The 15,747-nt window shown below is 62.5% G+C and overlaps 1 protein-coding gene across 1 annotated transcript in view; it reads right to left on the reverse strand.

The window, feature by feature from the left end:
• The window catches only part of RADIL (Rap associating with DIL domain), a 94,648-nt gene that overhangs the window by 38,743 nt on the left and 40,158 nt on the right, over nt 1-15,747 (reverse strand). The window contains exons 4-7 of the mRNA XM_040634721.1: nt 12,194-12,231; nt 6,293-6,453; nt 2,057-2,169; nt 581-818 (exon numbers count right to left, since the gene is read on the reverse strand). Of these exons, the coding sequence (XP_040490655.1) occupies nt 581-818; nt 2,057-2,169; nt 6,293-6,453; nt 12,194-12,231 (550 nt within the window). The remainder of the gene's footprint in view (nt 1-580; nt 819-2,056; nt 2,170-6,292; nt 6,454-12,193; nt 12,232-15,747) is intronic.

Consider the following 15,747-nt stretch of genomic DNA (forward strand, 5'->3'; position numbering starts at 1 on the left):
GGGGGGGGGGGCGGGGGCATGGGAGGTGGGAGATGAGGCGGCAGGGAGGGGCTGTGACAGCCACAGATTCCCAAGTGCAGAGACATGTCCACACCTACAGCCGAGACCCCCAGCTCCCACCTGGATCCTGCCCACAGACCCCGACCAGCCCGGGAAGGCCACACTGGTGACACGTGTGCCACAGGTCTGCATGCGTGGCATGCTCATCTCCCCGTGTCCCAGTGGGGCCCGACTGGAAGGAACTGGCAACCCAAGCCCCTGGTAGTGAGGAATCTGGGGGGCAGAGGCCACGTTCCTTCTCTGAGCCTGTCCCTCCTCACTCCCCGCTGAGGCTCTGTGGGGATATAATGAACCAGGAAAGGCCTGTGCAGACACCGCCCCCCCCATCCCGGGACCGATCTGCAGACACTGACAGACACTCCCGCTCCTAGAGGCACCGGCCCTGCGACAGCAAAAGCTCTGGGCCTCCACCTCCCCGCCGGACCCCCAGGCAGCGAGATGCCTCGGCCCCCCAGCTCCCGCCAGCACATGCTTGGCTTCTCCTGCGGCAGGGGCGGGGGTCCCCGACCCCGGGCCTCACCCTTGTCCAGGAGCTGGTTGAAGAGCAGAGTGCTGGAGAAGAAGAGGAGGTAGGCCAGCACCTGGGAGGCGATCTCGGGGTGCACCCGGAACTGCTGCAGGAGGTCCAGGGTGGCCTGGTAGACGGACACGACGTGGCGCAGCTCCTCCGGCAGCTGGGGGGCAGAGCACCAGCTCTCCCGGCGCTCCGTCTGGAAAGGGGGGCACTCCAGCAGGGCCGGGAGGCAGACGTACAGGGACTGGGGGCAAGAGGGAAACACAAGCTGCCGTCGGCAAGGGCCCTGGGGGCACACGAGCCCCCCGCCTGGGCCAGATCGGCGTCCTGCCGAACAGGCCCCAGCTGCCCGGGGCCACGGGGGACTCAGGAGCAGCTCGGTGAAAGGAGCAGAGGACAGCAGGAGCGGCACAGAGCCCCAGCCAAAGGGCCGCTGGAGACGCCCCACAGTTCTTGGGAGGAACTGCGCCCCTCCTGTTTTATCGGACAGAAGGGTGGTGAGGGGCCAGCAGCTGGTCCCCTAAGGGACCACACCCCCTGTGCCAGAGCACCCCCTCCCGCGGACCTGAGCCAGGCTCAGCAGCCTGGGGGCCAAGGCAACGGCCCCGGGGGAAGGCCTGGCAGGACGGCAGGCACCCACACTCATCTTGGGGGTGACAGAGCAGCATCTGCTGCTCCCCAGAAACAAGGTGAAGGCACCACCTCCGAGGGGAGTCCTCGCTGCCACCACACCTCAAGGTGACCCTGGGATGACAGGTCAAGGGCAACGCCGCACATCTCCACTCGGACCCTCAAGGCACATGATGGGAGCTCCTTCCTGTTTGGCCAAGACACTGAGGCTGTGTCCTCCTCAACCCAGGGCTCCCTGCAGCTGGGAGCAACCAAGCACGGGGCTGCCTGACTCAGCTGTCCGGACTGCACGCGGAACAAACGGGGAATCCGTTTCTCCAATCAACCCTCTTGCTTCTCACTGGAGAGCAGCTGGGCCGGATTCCTCGGCCCCCACCAGATCCATCCACGTTCTAACGCAGTCTCAGCCAGTCCTCCGGGCTCCCCACCGTCAGGACTACCTGCCGCAGGGGCCCCTCCTCTCTCCACTCCCCTGCCTGCACCCCCCCCCTTTACCCGGAGGCTCCGACGCCCTTGGTGCTCACCACGGCGGCCACCAATGCCCACAGAGCACACGCTCCACCTTCCACATCACCCCCCAGAGCAGCCAGTCCTCCAGCCCCCCCCCACACTGCAGGCCCCTGCGCAGCCAGCCGACTCCCAGGACGAGGGTGACGCCAGCCAGGAGGGCAGGAGGGCGAGCAGCTCAAGGGCGCTCACAGCTCAAGGGCGCATGGGCAGCCATTAGAGCTCAGAATCCTCGAGTGATGGTGGGAAGAGCACCTCTCCTTCCCGGTCCCCCCCGCCCCGCCCCGGGGAGCCATGAGGAGCACAGCCCGCCCCGCTCGTCCCCGAGCCGGCAGCGCGCCGTACCTTCGAGACGTAGTACACGCACTGCTGGAAAGCGTACAGGATGACCTCCTCCAGCACCGCCATGGCCTCCTCGCTGGCCGTCAGCGTGCAGGAGAACAGGGACTCCTTGGAGCCTGTGTGGAGATAGCGGGACGCGGTTACCCGGCATGCGCTCGCCCAAGTCCCTGTCGTGGGTTTGGGGGTGCGATAACCAAAGCCCCCCAGCCCGGCCGGCACAGCCTCCCAGGGCTGCAGGGGTGAGACGCGGACCCCCTGCTCCCGGGCCGGCGAGGCTGAAGCGACACGAGGCGCACGTGAAGCTCGTTACTGACTAGACTCCAGACACGTTTTCTGCGGGAACCAACTGCCCCCGCAATAGCAGATTCTGACCCGACGCCCCTGCAGCCGCTTCTCACTCCGCACACAGGTCAGAGGATCGCTGGCCAGAGCTCCGCAGGAGACCGTCCCTCCACGGAATCGTGACGTTTCCAAGGAGAGAGAAACCAAATGGCCTATGTGCCCTGTTCTCCCCCCAGCACCCGGGACAGACTGCAGGGAAGACGCTGCGCGGAGAGCAGGACTCTCGACAGCTCCACGGAGGGAGGCAGCCTCAGCTCCAGGCGGGTCCCCCGAACCACAGGCCCAGGTGGGTGGGCCTCCCCAGACAGGCTGGAGCTGAGCCTGGGGAACTGTGAGGGAGGCCTGCCTAGCGGGGCCATTGGGGGGGGGGGGTCAGTGGATGCCTGGTGATTCTTTATCTCTGGGAGGGGTTCCCGTAAAGTCAAGAAGCCAAATTGGCCACAGAGACCCCAATACCAGAGAACCCCAACAGGGCAGAAATGTCCTGAGGGGCCTCCAGCACGCGGGAGGCACGCGGTGTCCCACCGTCGCTTAGCAGGAGTGCCCACGGCCTGGCCGCTCTGCCTTGTCTCCCATGCTCTCAGATCCCCACCCCACTCCAGGAGCTGCGGGCAGGCAGCTGGGACGCACGCGTCCTGCGTAGACCGGCGCCAGCTCATTCCGCTACAGCCTCTTCATTACCACACAGCATGGCCCCCACGCTCTAGGACTCCCCTCCCCGGGGCTGGGAGGGAGGTGCTGGGTCTTACGGGGCCTCCCAAGAGCACAGGGACCCAGGCCACCCACTTCTGGACAAACAGAAGAGTGTGCGAGCCCATCAGAGATGCCAGCCCTACAGCCATCTGAGTGCACCACTGCTGGAGGGACTTCTCTTTCCAGGGCTTGGGGCGCTCCTGCCCCTGGACCCACAGAGCACCCCCAAAGAGCTCACTCCCCAGGAAGCCGCCTGGCTCGGGAAGCCAGAGGCCTGCGCCACCTGCCCAGGGTCCTCCCCAGAGCCTGGCCTGTGGGGTTGCATTTGGGACAGACCCTGGTGGGGTCCGGCTGCTCCCAGCAGCCTCACCGGGCTTTAGAGGAGAGGCAAATCAGACAACTTTGGGGGCCCCGTGGCTTGGGGGAGCCAGAGGTCTTGCTAGGCCGCTGGGCTGTAGCACCCCAGGCCTAGAGAAACACGCAAGGCTGCCCACTGCTGACCGCGGCCCCTGCAGACCAAACACGACCCACAGCCGATGGAAGCTAGCGGGAACTGGGCCAAGAAACCAGTTCCAAACCCTTTCCCTGGAGCAGGGCCTGGACCAGGGCGGGGTGGGGTGGGGGGAGCCTCCTACACGGCCAGCTGGTCCGAGAAAGCCCACCGCTACCCCCCGTGGGTGTGGGGGCTCTGGCGGGAGGAGGAACGGCAGGAGGAGGAGGCCAGGACCCGGCAGAGCGCAGCCGCGGGAAGGCCCCCAGCAGCGGCCACACGACTCTCTCAGCCGTCACTGGAAAACCAGCCGAAGCACGTGTACCCGTGGTGTGGGCTCTGCTGGCGTTTCCGAGCAAGCTGACTCTCACACAAGCCTTTCGGGGGTCGGCGGCCTGCACCTGAGGCCCCCAGACCCACAGGGGCTGAGGCAGAGCCACAGAGGCTCTCAGCGGGTAAAATACCCCCACCCCCGATGGGCCCACCTTCCGTCCACCCGTAGGAGGGAGGCGTCCTGCATAAGAGCTTTGGACAACAAAGATTGTTTGTGGAACGAAAAGGCGATTTTCCAGCGTTCAGGACGTGACATCTGTTTTCAGAAATCTTCCCACAGAAATTTCCCGCTGAAGGTCAGGAGGCCGAGACGTGACTCTCACCTCGCCTCTGGCCTCTGCTGATGGGATTTTTCCTCTAAGCTCTCCAGCGCCTGCCCTGCACAGGACACCGTCTGTGGGACGCTCAGATCCTGCTGCGGCCTCCCCAGCTCGCGGGGCCCCAGGGGCGGACAGAGGCGGGGCCCCAGCCAGCCGCGGGCTCACTCTCCCAGCCTCAATGGCCTACGCGACATCCAGGCCCCGGACCAAAAATAACTTCCTCCAAGGGCAGAGGCAGCGGCTAAGGAAGCAGAGCCTCCATCGGCCCCAAGAAGCTCCTGTGATGAAAATCCGCCAGCCACAGGCTCCCTGTGCCCAGGAGGAGGTCCAGGGGGGTCCAAAGACCACAGCGTCTCAACAGAGCGTGTGACATCAGGGCGGACGAGATGGGGCATCAGCAGGACTCACCCACCGACACTGTGCCCAAAAACCATGGAGGGGGCAGTTCTCCCAGCCGACTGTGCTGTGGGCAAAACAGGCAGGACTCCCTGTCAACACCCCCGACCTCCGGACATCTTGCTCAGAAGGGCCACATGCGCCCGCAGACGAGCCAGAGGCCCGGGTGCTCCCTGGCCAACGCCACGTCCAGAAGAGGGGCCCCTTCGTTCGGAACAGCTGGAAGCCCCCAAGGACACCTGCGGGCTTTGGAGAGAGGGTGGCCCTGGGTTCTGGGAGCACCAAGCTCAGGACGGCCCAGGCTACGGGGACAGAGCCAGTGCCCTCACTCTGGAGACGCACAGGGAAGGTCGTTTATGTCACGTTCGGGGGAAAAAGCCGGGTAACCGGCTGCTTCGGGCCCAGGCCTTGTGGACGGAGAGCGCAGCAGCATCCTGGGAGGTCTCACTGGACGTCTTGCACAACGTCCACCCAAGGGGAATGGGGATGGGGGCCACAGGTCAGCAGGCCTGAATGCCCACTGGGACACGGAAGGTTCTAGTATGTCCCTCTACATATCCACAAAAGCCCCGATTCCCAGGCCCTGGAAGCCCAAGGAAGCTCCCAGTGCCCCTTTCACTGTGAGGTGGGGATAAGAAAACACTAAGAAGCCGTGACTGACGAGAAGGGACACAGACACACCTGCCAGGCCGCCTCCACTGGCTCTGCGTAGCCCGGCACCGGCCCGGCTGGCCCTCCCTCCCACCCGTCTCCACAGCTCCTGGACGGCCAAAGCACACAGTAGGACCGCCTGCCCTGTGCAGACCACCACCCCTCACTCTCAGCCACCAAGAGCCCCTCATCTCTGGAAATCTAGCCCCTCCCAGGGGCTCAGCAGGGTCCCGCACCACCTGGGCGAGGACCGGGACCCCACGCTCCCTGCTCACGGCTCCCCCACACAGAGCCCACGGCCACCCCTGGGAGACACGGCTGGCATACAGACGCCGAGCAGCGTCCAGCAGACTGAGCCCACAGGGGAGCCTCGGCCCGGCCCGCCTGCCTGGCTTCCATCCCAGCTCCGGGGGCAGCCTTCAGAGTCAGGCCCGCCGACCACACCTGCCCGGGATCCCCCGCAGCTGCGGCTGCCTCTGGTTTTGCCACAGGAACAAGATATTGGGGGGGCTGTGGCCTCTGCCCCTGGGACCACCCCACCCTCCTTCCCGGCTGTTCCGGGAGCCACGATGCAGACGCATAGCGGCTGAAATCCCAGGCCCAACACCACCCTCTTCTGGAAGCCCCCAGGCTGCCCCAGGCAGCGTCTGTCAATGTTGCCATCACAGAGTCTAACGCGGCCCCGAAGCCAACCAGCCCCCAGGTCTCCTCTCGGAACCCGCAGTGCGCCCCATGAGAAACAGCCCAGGCCCGAGGCACTGCACGCTTTCCGCCGGCCCCCGCAGGCGACACGCGGTGGAGGCGCTGAATGCGTGACAGGCCGGAGACGCGAGGGGCGGGTTTGCCCGACCGCCAGTGTCACCCCCTCTCAGAGGAACCCCCACACAATGCCACCTCCACAGGTTCGAGCGGCCGACTGCAGCCTGGGTCGGCGAGAGGACACCCGCTGCCCCCGGGACCCCCCACTACCCCCGCGAGGGACCCCCCCGCCCGGGAGCGGCAGCACGGCAGCACCTGTGACGTCCAGCTCCTCCTCCAAGCTCTGCATGTAGAGCGGGCACGTCTGCTGGATGAAGTACAGGAGCTCCACCGAGTTAGCCATCCAGAAGAGGATGTGCTGCAGGTCGGGGACCAGGCCCGCCATGGTGAAGCTGGCCGGGGAGAGGGGCTCCTGGCTGCCAAGACAGAAGACCCAGAGTTACTCCCGGACGGCCGCCCGGGGAGGCCAGAGCCCACGCTCGGCACACAAGGACGCTCGTTCCAGTGGGACACCAGTGGGACGCCGCCAAACCCCACCGAGGCCAGGCTGGGAAAGGGGGTCCACAGCAAGCTGTGGGACACGTGAGGCCGGAGGCACGTGCCCTCCAGACCGCGTGGGAAGGACCGCCAGGGGCCACAGCCGTTGGTAAAGGACGCTCGTCCACTATTCTCACATCTTTCCCTCTGGGACTGAGATAACGAAGGAGCACAGAGGAGTGGTGTGCAAATGCGTGTGTGCACAGGCAGGGAGCGCCCGCGGCCACAGAATGAGGGGCAGGAGTGTCAGTGTGTTATTTACGTTAATGTAATTAACGGAAGAGCCAAACAGCGAACAAACTGCGGCGGGAGGCACACAGGCAAGATTAGCTAAGAACCACGCGATCGTAGCGCTCAGAGCACATCACCGGGAGATTCGGGGTCAACTGTCAGAAAACCAGGGGCTGCTCTGAGATGGGCCTGGTGCTGCCAACACACGCTCTTCACACGGACTCTCCTGCCAGGGCCGCACCTGTCGCGGCAGCTCGTGAAATCGGAAAGCTACCAGGCACCAGGTACGGGGCTGGAACCTTCCCTTCCCTCTGATCCCCGTTACAAGCCTGGGGAACGGCCAGCTCCAGCTGGAGACGGCCCCAGGGGCACGCCTGCCTCCCTCCCAGGCTGGCACCTCGAGGCTCCATGCTCCCTTTCCAGGGGACAATGGCGATGTCAGGGTCACCCACTTCCAGGGTCCGGCGAGCTCCGGCCAAACCCAGATCCACCCCGGCCCCTCTCCCCGCCTCTGGTCTCCCGTGCACCAGCCCCTGGGTTCCAGGACCCCGTGGCTGTGAGCCGCCTGCGGTGACCGAGCTGCCCGCGGTGACAGGAAGCTCCCAGCACCGTCCTGAGCCGCTCCTCCAGTCTGGGGGTGGACGTGGCTAGGCTGTGCTGAGCTCTGGGAATTCCTCGATTTCAAGCGTCAACAGCCCATCTTTCTGGGCACGATCGCCCATCTGTGGCACCCGCTCCGCAGAAGCAGGTCAGCGGGCCATGTGGTGGCAGCCTCTAGGGACGGCCCTGAGCCCGGCGGCGGCAGCGGCCAGGACCCGGTCTCCGGTGCCCCCGTGACCGCACCCAGTGGACTCTCCTGACAGGTGAGCACAGAGCCGTTCACAAGCAATTCAAACCACCCGGAGGAGACTCAGGTCTGTCCGTGGGGGACACCGGGCTGGCTGTCCAGCGGTCCCAGCGACCCCTCGCTGGAACGGCATCTCTTGTTGGCAGATTGTGAGGGGTGGGCCAGGCGGTGGCAGGGCATCGGCGAGGACAGTGCTGTCCCCGGGCCCGGCAAGGGCACAGGGCCCTTCATCCTGCCTGGCAGGCTGGTGAGCGCCAAGGCAGCTCCAGGACTGTCATTTGTGATGGTCACAGCCAGGGTCGCGGGGAACGAGGCCCACGGGAAGAGCCACAGGGGCCACAGGCGGGGACCTCAGGCTCCAGTTCGCACGTTCCTCTTGTGACTGTGGTTCTGTTGTGCTGACATAAGCACTCGTGTCACCCAGTGCGACCTCCTCTCTGTCCTGCTCCCGGGGAGGGACGGAACTGGCTTCAGGCCGGGTCTCCTTGTTCTTACCACTAGGTAGGTCTGCCGCTGCCGCCCGCTCGCCTTCCAGAGCCCCGAGCACTGGTCCTCCAAATCCACCCCCTGCGCCCACGTGCATCACACACGTGTGCGCACACAGGCGTGAAGGGGGCGTGTCAGTAAGAAAGGACTAATCCGGCTCTTCAGAGCCTAATTCCGTTGCGTTTTCAACATCCACTGCCCTTCTCAATTTCACCCAGAACACAAAGGGACGGACAGGCCTCTCCTGACAAGTAAACCACCAGCGAGAGCCAGCGGGAGTTCCGGTGCCGAATGGCAGCGAGGTCAGCCCCCAGCACCCGCCACCGCAGGCCACGCACTCGGCACACGAGCTGCGGCGGGGTCGCCGCACCCCTTCAGGCGGCCGCGGGCGGAAGCATCGGTTTCACGGGCAGGACTCCAAACACAGCTAGGCGGCACGAGCCCCGCCGCAAAGCCTGTGCACGGCAGAGGGACCATCAATGCGTGAAGAAGCAACCTGCAGAGCGGGAGAAACGTCTGCAAAGTATCCACCCGAGAGCGGGTTAATTCCCAAAATCCATAAGGAACTCCTATAACTCAAAAGCAAAAAAACGAACCACCTGATTAAAAAATAGGTTAAAGACCTGAAGAGACACTTTTCCAAAGAGACCTCCGATGGCCAACAGGCGCGTGGAAAGGTGCTCAGCGTCACTCACCACCAGGATCAAAACCACAGTGAGCGCGCACCTCACACCTGCTGCAACGGCCGCCGTCAAAAAGACAAGAGGTGACAAGCGTCGGTGAGGGTGTGGAAAAACTGGAAACCCTGGTGCGCTGCTGGGGGGGATGCAAAAGGGTGCAGCCGCTGTGGAAAACAGGATGGACACTCCTCGAAAAATTAAAAATAGCACTACCATGTGACCCAGCAACGCCACTTCTGGGTATTTACCCGAAGGGATTGAAATCCGCGTCTCCAAGACACACTGGGGCCCCACGTGTGTTCAGTGCCGCACTCTTCACGATAAGGAAGACGTGGAATCACACTAAGGCCCACGGACGGAGGAGGGGATAAAAAGTCTGGTATATAATACAATGACATGTTACTCAGCCTTTAAAAACTCGGGGAATCCTGCAGTGTGCTGTGACGTGGAGGAGCCCTACAGACGTTACGCTAAGCGACATAAGCCAATCAATCATAGAAGGAGAAACGTCTCCTGATTCCGCTGAGATAGCGAAGGCCTCCGACTCAGGGAGAGCAGAACAGTGGCTGCCAGGGGCTGGGCTGAGCTGGGCAGGACTGGAAATTGCTAATATACACTTCAAAATTCAAAAGGGTAGTTCTTGGGGTACCTGGGTGGCTCAGGTTAAGCATCTGCCTTTGGCTCAGGTCGTGACTCCAGGGTCCTGGGATCGAGCCCCACACTGGGCTCCCCGCTTGGCAGGGAGCCTGCTTCTCCCTCTCCCTCTGCCTGCCACTCCCCCTGCCTGTGCTCTCTGTCAAATAAATAAAATCTTAATAAAAATTAAAAATTAAAAAAGGGGTGGTTCTCAGGTGAAGTGTTTTTTACCACAATAAAATAAATAAAAATAAATCAATGACTACTCTGATACAAATTTTTAAAAATCTGCTTGGGAAGCATATGGGAGAGAAATCATTACTGAAAACAAAACTGAATGCATTTTTGCTAATAAAAATTAAATTAAAATTTAAGAAGTTCAAAAAACATTCAAAAAGATTCACGAATCAAAGAAGAAATTAAAATACAAATTATGCAAGAATAAGGAAATAACATAGAGGTTAATGGAGCAGAAATCAAAGAAAAAGTAAGCAAAAACAACAAAACTGGTCCTTTCAAACAGATGACAGTAGTCAAATCCCTGGGAAGATAGATCAAAGGAAAGTAAGAGGAAAGATATAAACCCAGCAGGAACTAAATACGTGAGAGATGAAAACAGTCCCAAGAGAATATAAGGAACAATTTTATCCCAGTAACTTCAAGAACGAAAGCAGAAGTCACTGAAATCAACACTAGCAGGGGTAGAAAACCAGACACGTCACTAATCACTGAAGAAATGGGACGGGCCAACCCAGGGCCGCCCAGACCTTGCACACACTACTTCGGCAAACCGCTGGGGCCCGAGCCCTCGCCTCACACAACCTGACGCGTTGTTATTAAAGTCAGACCAGGACGACGGGGAACATCCTAGATCCAGCTGCCGTATGAATTCAGAGGAGAAAATGCTAACTAAAACGCCTACAACTGTAAATCCCCAGGCTACCAAAATCAGTAGCCATGAAGGGCTTAATCCCAGGGATGAGGCCATGGGTCCCGACACCTGCGGGCGCGGTGCCCGCGCTCACACCTCCCGGGGAAAAGGTGTGAACGTCACAGATGCAGAAAAAGCACACGGTGGAAGTCACCAGTCCACCGCACTTGGACAGGAGCACGGCACACGGAGCTGAAGCCCGCGGGGCACGAGGTTCATAGTGTGAAGCTCGGGTGTGGATTCTGGGGTGATGGAAACAGTCTGTGCTTTTCGACCTTGCAAGTGATTCAAAAATTGTTTTAAAAGGAGGAGAAAGGGAGCATTCCCTGGGGATGGACACAGGGCTGTTTTTAGTCCCTAATGACACAAGTTCTGGAACACAGACCAGTCGGGAGCTGCTGGGGGGAGGCCTCGGTCTCCCCAGTGAGGAGGCACTTAGGGCGAGGACTGCCTGAGCCTCTAAAACCTCAGCTCCATCACCTCCAGGCCCCACGGCAGCCCTGGAAGCCCAGCTGTCCCCCAAGCTGGGGAGGCGGGGTGAAGCAACCACACCTGCCCCTGGGCCCCCAAGGCCAGCCCCCTCACATGGAAAACCTAGCGTGCCGAGCCCTGTGCCGTTCTCTCCACCGCGGGCAGGCCGTCCGGCACTCTCTGAGGGGCCCGGGCTACACTGAGCGCTGCCCCAGTAAGCTGGGCGGCAGGGCCTGGGCTCCCCACGCAGCCTCGCGCCCCAGAGCCATATTGCTCATCAGCAAACCCTTCCCCAGATGCCACTCTGACTTCCTGATGTCAACAGGAGCCAGAGAGCAGACACTCGTGAGCGGCAGGAACTGTGTGCTCAACGTCCGGCCCAGCCGGGACAGCTGGGTGACCGCAACTCTGCGCTGCTCCTGACCCGGGCTTCCGCGCCTCCCGCTAGGGGGGCCTGACGATTCCTCCTCCTCCCGCGAGGGCCCGCGGAGCACCCGTAAGCAGGCGCGCGTGGTGACAGTGTGCTTTACCAGTTCCGGCGGCAGACCCAGGAGCCGGGCAGACCACGGCCCCCCTGCAATGTGACGTCCCGCGTGCCCTCCCCTCGCGACAGGCAGGGCCCAGCCCCTTCCACACGGCCCCTGGGGAGCTCCCACACGTGCGCACTCCGGCAGTGGGAGGCTCAGCGCAGTCGCATTACAGGCGCTCTTCTGGGTGCTTTGTCTACGCAGCGCTGTGCACACGGCATGTTCACGCTCGCCGTCGCCACGTGTCCGCTGCACGGGGCACGTGGTGGCTTCCGACCTCTGTGCTTATGGACGAGGACTTAGGCGCACACCGCCTGCCCCCCGTGGGATGGTGTGTCCCTGCGGGGCCCGCTCGGCAGTGCGACTGCTGGGTGGTGGCCCGCGCATGTCTCTCTCGTTAATGCCAAACAGCTCCCCGAGTCCCCGCCATGGTGTGAGAGCCTCGACAGCACTTTCTGTGACAACGGACGCGGGGGAGCAGAAACGCTGCCCTTGCTCCAGGTCGGGAGGCGCACATTCTCCTGAAGGGGCGGGTCCGCTGTAGCACAGTCGTCAGGGGAAGCGAAGGCGGGGTGAGGCTCCGGAGGGGGTCTTGCCCACTCGGTCTAATGCGCACCCTGGAGAAACTCCCCAAACCCAGCGCTTCCCCGGTGCTGAGCACAGAAATGGAAACAGCCCCTCGGAGAGAGAGGGACAGTGCGACAGAAGCCCAGAGCTGACCCCAGAGGCGTCTGGGGGACCCCTGGGGTCTTGGCTCCACAGGGAGGGCAGGTCTGGGGATCTAGGGGCCTAACAGGGAGCCGTACTTACAGCTGTGCCTGCTTCTCCGCCAGATCTTTGGTTTTCTCCTATAAAGACAAACAAGCAAACATGAGAAAAAAACAGCATACCACAGGGCATGTTCAACGAGAACACCGCTAAATCCACGTGAAAACCACGGCACCGTCATGGCAGACGTCGTGTACCGTTTAGGCTGTTTACGCAACACGGGGCTGGAAAGGATAATTTCCCATTCCATCCCTGCGTGGGACCTGCACACTTCCTGCCACAGACACAATCCACACCCGGCTCGCTGACAGAACCAGCGGCGCGTCTAGAAACAGTAAAGCAGGTCAAACGTTGTACGGATACCAGCACGAAGACTCTACCAACGCCCCTACTGTCGAGCGTCCCGCGCGGGCTTTCCCGTGCCAGCCGCAGGGACGGCGAGTAGACGGGCGTGTGCTTGAGTACTTCCAAGCACAAACATCCCAGCAGGGATGCAGGCTTAGCCAACACTTTCCGTCACTTTTAATCAAGAAATGGTTCTTGCTTTAGTAGCAAGTAGTTATGTGGCTAAGCAGAGCCCTAGCTCTGACTCCGTTACTTGTTCTAGAATGTGCTTATCTTGCCTCTAGTGTGTAGGACAGAGAGCGGTTGGTGCCCAAGAAACAGACGGACAAATGAAACGTCTGGGGCTCTCGACGGACCAGGGTTAAGCTTGTGAACAGCACAGGGAGCACATGGGGAAGCATGCAGGGGATGCCTGGATCCACACTCCTCTATTTCTGAGCTCCAGACCCTGGATGAGGTTGTTCACCTCGACAAGCCTCAGTTTCTCCAGCTGGCAAGTGGGATAGGGCCCCGGCATCACAGCATCTGACTCGCTAGGAAATGTCCGGCCCAGAGCAGACAGGACAGGATGGTGGTCTGTGTCAACAGTCACCGCAGGCCCCGGTGTGGTCGGGCTCCCACCCAACATGGACTTCACCTGGCCGGTGCACAGGGACCCAGGGAGGTGACCACACTGGGACAGTCCCAACGTCTTTCCGCGTGGGAACCCTGGCCCGTGGGCTCGGATGTCCACAATGTACATGGATAACTTACACAAACCTCTGGACGTGACAGCCCATGTTGACTTTTGCTTTTAAAAGGTTTCAAACATTTTAAATGTGGCTTTTAATCTGAGGCCTCTATCCAGTTTCTACAATCTCTGCAGTTTACAGGCCGAGATGAATGGGTGTCTCTTGGAGGGTCTGTAACTACCAGCCGTGCCTATGTCCCCAGGGAGTCCAGTCACGGGAGGGGCAGGAAGTGGCGGGGGGCCTCGAGGGCTGGACCCAGGCAGCCTGCAGCACACTGGCCCCGGCCCTGCAGGGACAGGCCAGCGGTGCCCCCAGGGGACGCCTGGCAGTGCCCGGAGCCATTTCCGGGAGGGGAGCCACCGGCGTTCAGCGGGTGGAGCCCAGGGCTGCTAGCCGCCGGGAGTTCTGACCAGACACACGTGGTGCCCTGCTCGAGAGGCCCTGATGGACGGAAGTGTTTCCACGTACAGAAGTCAGCCAGTCCTGTGCCCCCACCACCGAGCTGAGGGCTCCACACCGCAGTGCTGGCAGAAGCCCAAGCTGCTCCCGGCAGAAAGCACGGGGCACTCAGGCCAAGTGGGTGTTGGGGCCCAGGCTCCAGGCCATGTCGTAGGTGGGCTGGGCCTTGGGGAGGGACATGGGACCAGAGCTCATGATGTCACAGCCCAGCACATGGGACAGAATGCCACAGAGGACACCCCGGGCTCCCTGGGTGTGCACAGGCAGGGCAGGCTGGCCCTGGGAGAGGAGGGACTCCGGACCTCCCACGGGGGGCCACAGCGCCCACCCAGCTCCTCCCGCAGCCACAGCCCGCCCGCAGTGCCCGGCACCCCCAGCGACTGACCCAGACGGTCTCCCGGATCGTCTTGGCTATCTTGAGCAGAAGCGCCCCGAGCGAGCCCGGCTGCAGGCGGGTGGCCGAGTGCTGGATGCAGAGGCAGAGCAGGAAGGCCGGGCCAGCTTGTGGTCATCGCCACTGGGCTCGATGAGCGTCAGGATTCGCTGCAGCAGCGCTCCTCCGCCTCGGGCTCGAACTCCAGGCGCAGCGGCCGCGGCCGGGGGGCGGCCTGCGTGGAGCCGGGGCGGGGCGCCACGCGGGCGTGGCACCACACATCCTGTAGCTCCGCGCCGGCGCGCCTGGGCCAGGACCTGGGCGGGCAGGGGCTGGGCCTGCGCCCGGGTCCTTGAACAGCAGGAGTAGTAGAGGCCGAGGACAGCAGGTCCCCGTGGCGCAGCACCACCGCCCGGCCCCCCACCTCGGAGAAGTTGACGGAGACGGGCGCCCCGGGGATGGGCTCCAGGACCAGCCTGCTCCCCGCCTGCTCCGGGCCCGGGGGCTGGTGCCTGCGGATGGTGCAGTGCAAGGGCAGGATGTCAGGGGCCGACAGGCTGACGCTGGGCTTGCTGGAAGGGGTCCTCTGGCCCACCGTGTGCTGCTCCCGGTTCAGCAGGTACACCAGGCTGTCCTGAAATGCAAATATCGGGCCTCAGGGGCAGGACGCCACCTGGGACACATCTGTCAGTGGGAAGAAATGAAAAGGTGTCACCTAAGCCATGTGGCCGGGACTGCCACCCTGGGCCAGCCCTGCCCTGGAGTCCTCCCTAACCTGCTGCTGGCTCCCAGCCTGCCCCACACGGGGCACCCGCCCTGTCCCCGGGTGCAGAGGCTTCCCAGGGCAGCCTCGGGGGCACGCCAGACACCCAGGGGAGACTCCAGCTTTGAGACAACAGAGGCCAGACAAGGGCTGCGCTGGGCACAGACACTGGTTCACAGGCATGGCTGAGCACCCCCCTCCCCCCGCCGGTGGTCTGTGACACACTGTGGGCCAGCCCTCTCCTCTGCGGTTCCAGATGGCAGACGCCGCCTCGTGAGACAGAATAGGGGCCGGACTCCAGCCTCTCCCACGACCCTAATGCAATGCAAATATTCCACAAAGAAAAAACTTCCTACAAGAAAACTCGTGAGCCTGCATTTCTGGAGTGCAGAAACCAGGACATCAACCTAAAGCAGAGAGTCAGCGCCGGGAAGACCTGGTGAGACCAGGCCACACCAGTCTGCGCCAGCATGGACCCGGGACGCTGGCCTCAGAGTGCGCAGTGACCACGGGAGGGCCCTAAACTTACCTCTCCCTCGCTGAAAGGCTAAAAAATCACACCCAGGAGTGGAGATTTAAGCCGCTAGTGACACACGCCATGTATGGAAAGGCACGCGCTCTGAGCACACCAGTGCCAAGAAAACCCTCACCTCTACCCCTCTGCCCACCTGGTTCTCGAAGAAGCGCCCCTGCCCTCTCCCTGGGGAGTCAGCCCGAGGACTCCTTCCTTTGTGCTGTTGCCCCTGGGCTCGAGCATACGCCCCGGTAAAGCCTCGCCTGGAACCCTCGTCTGGCCTCTTGTCCATTCCTACGGCTTGGAGGTGCCGGGCCGGGTTTGGTAGGGCTAAGACCCGAGCACCGGCAGCCCCAGGGCCGCACGGCGTACACCAGTGGAGCCAGAAGGGAGCTCAGCACATGGGCATGA

Source organism: Ursus maritimus, unplaced genomic scaffold (genome assembly GCF_017311325.1).
Source record: "Ursus maritimus isolate PB19 unplaced genomic scaffold, ASM1731132v1 scaffold_2, whole genome shotgun sequence".
NCBI lineage: Eukaryota > Metazoa > Chordata > Mammalia > Carnivora > Ursidae > Ursus > Ursus maritimus.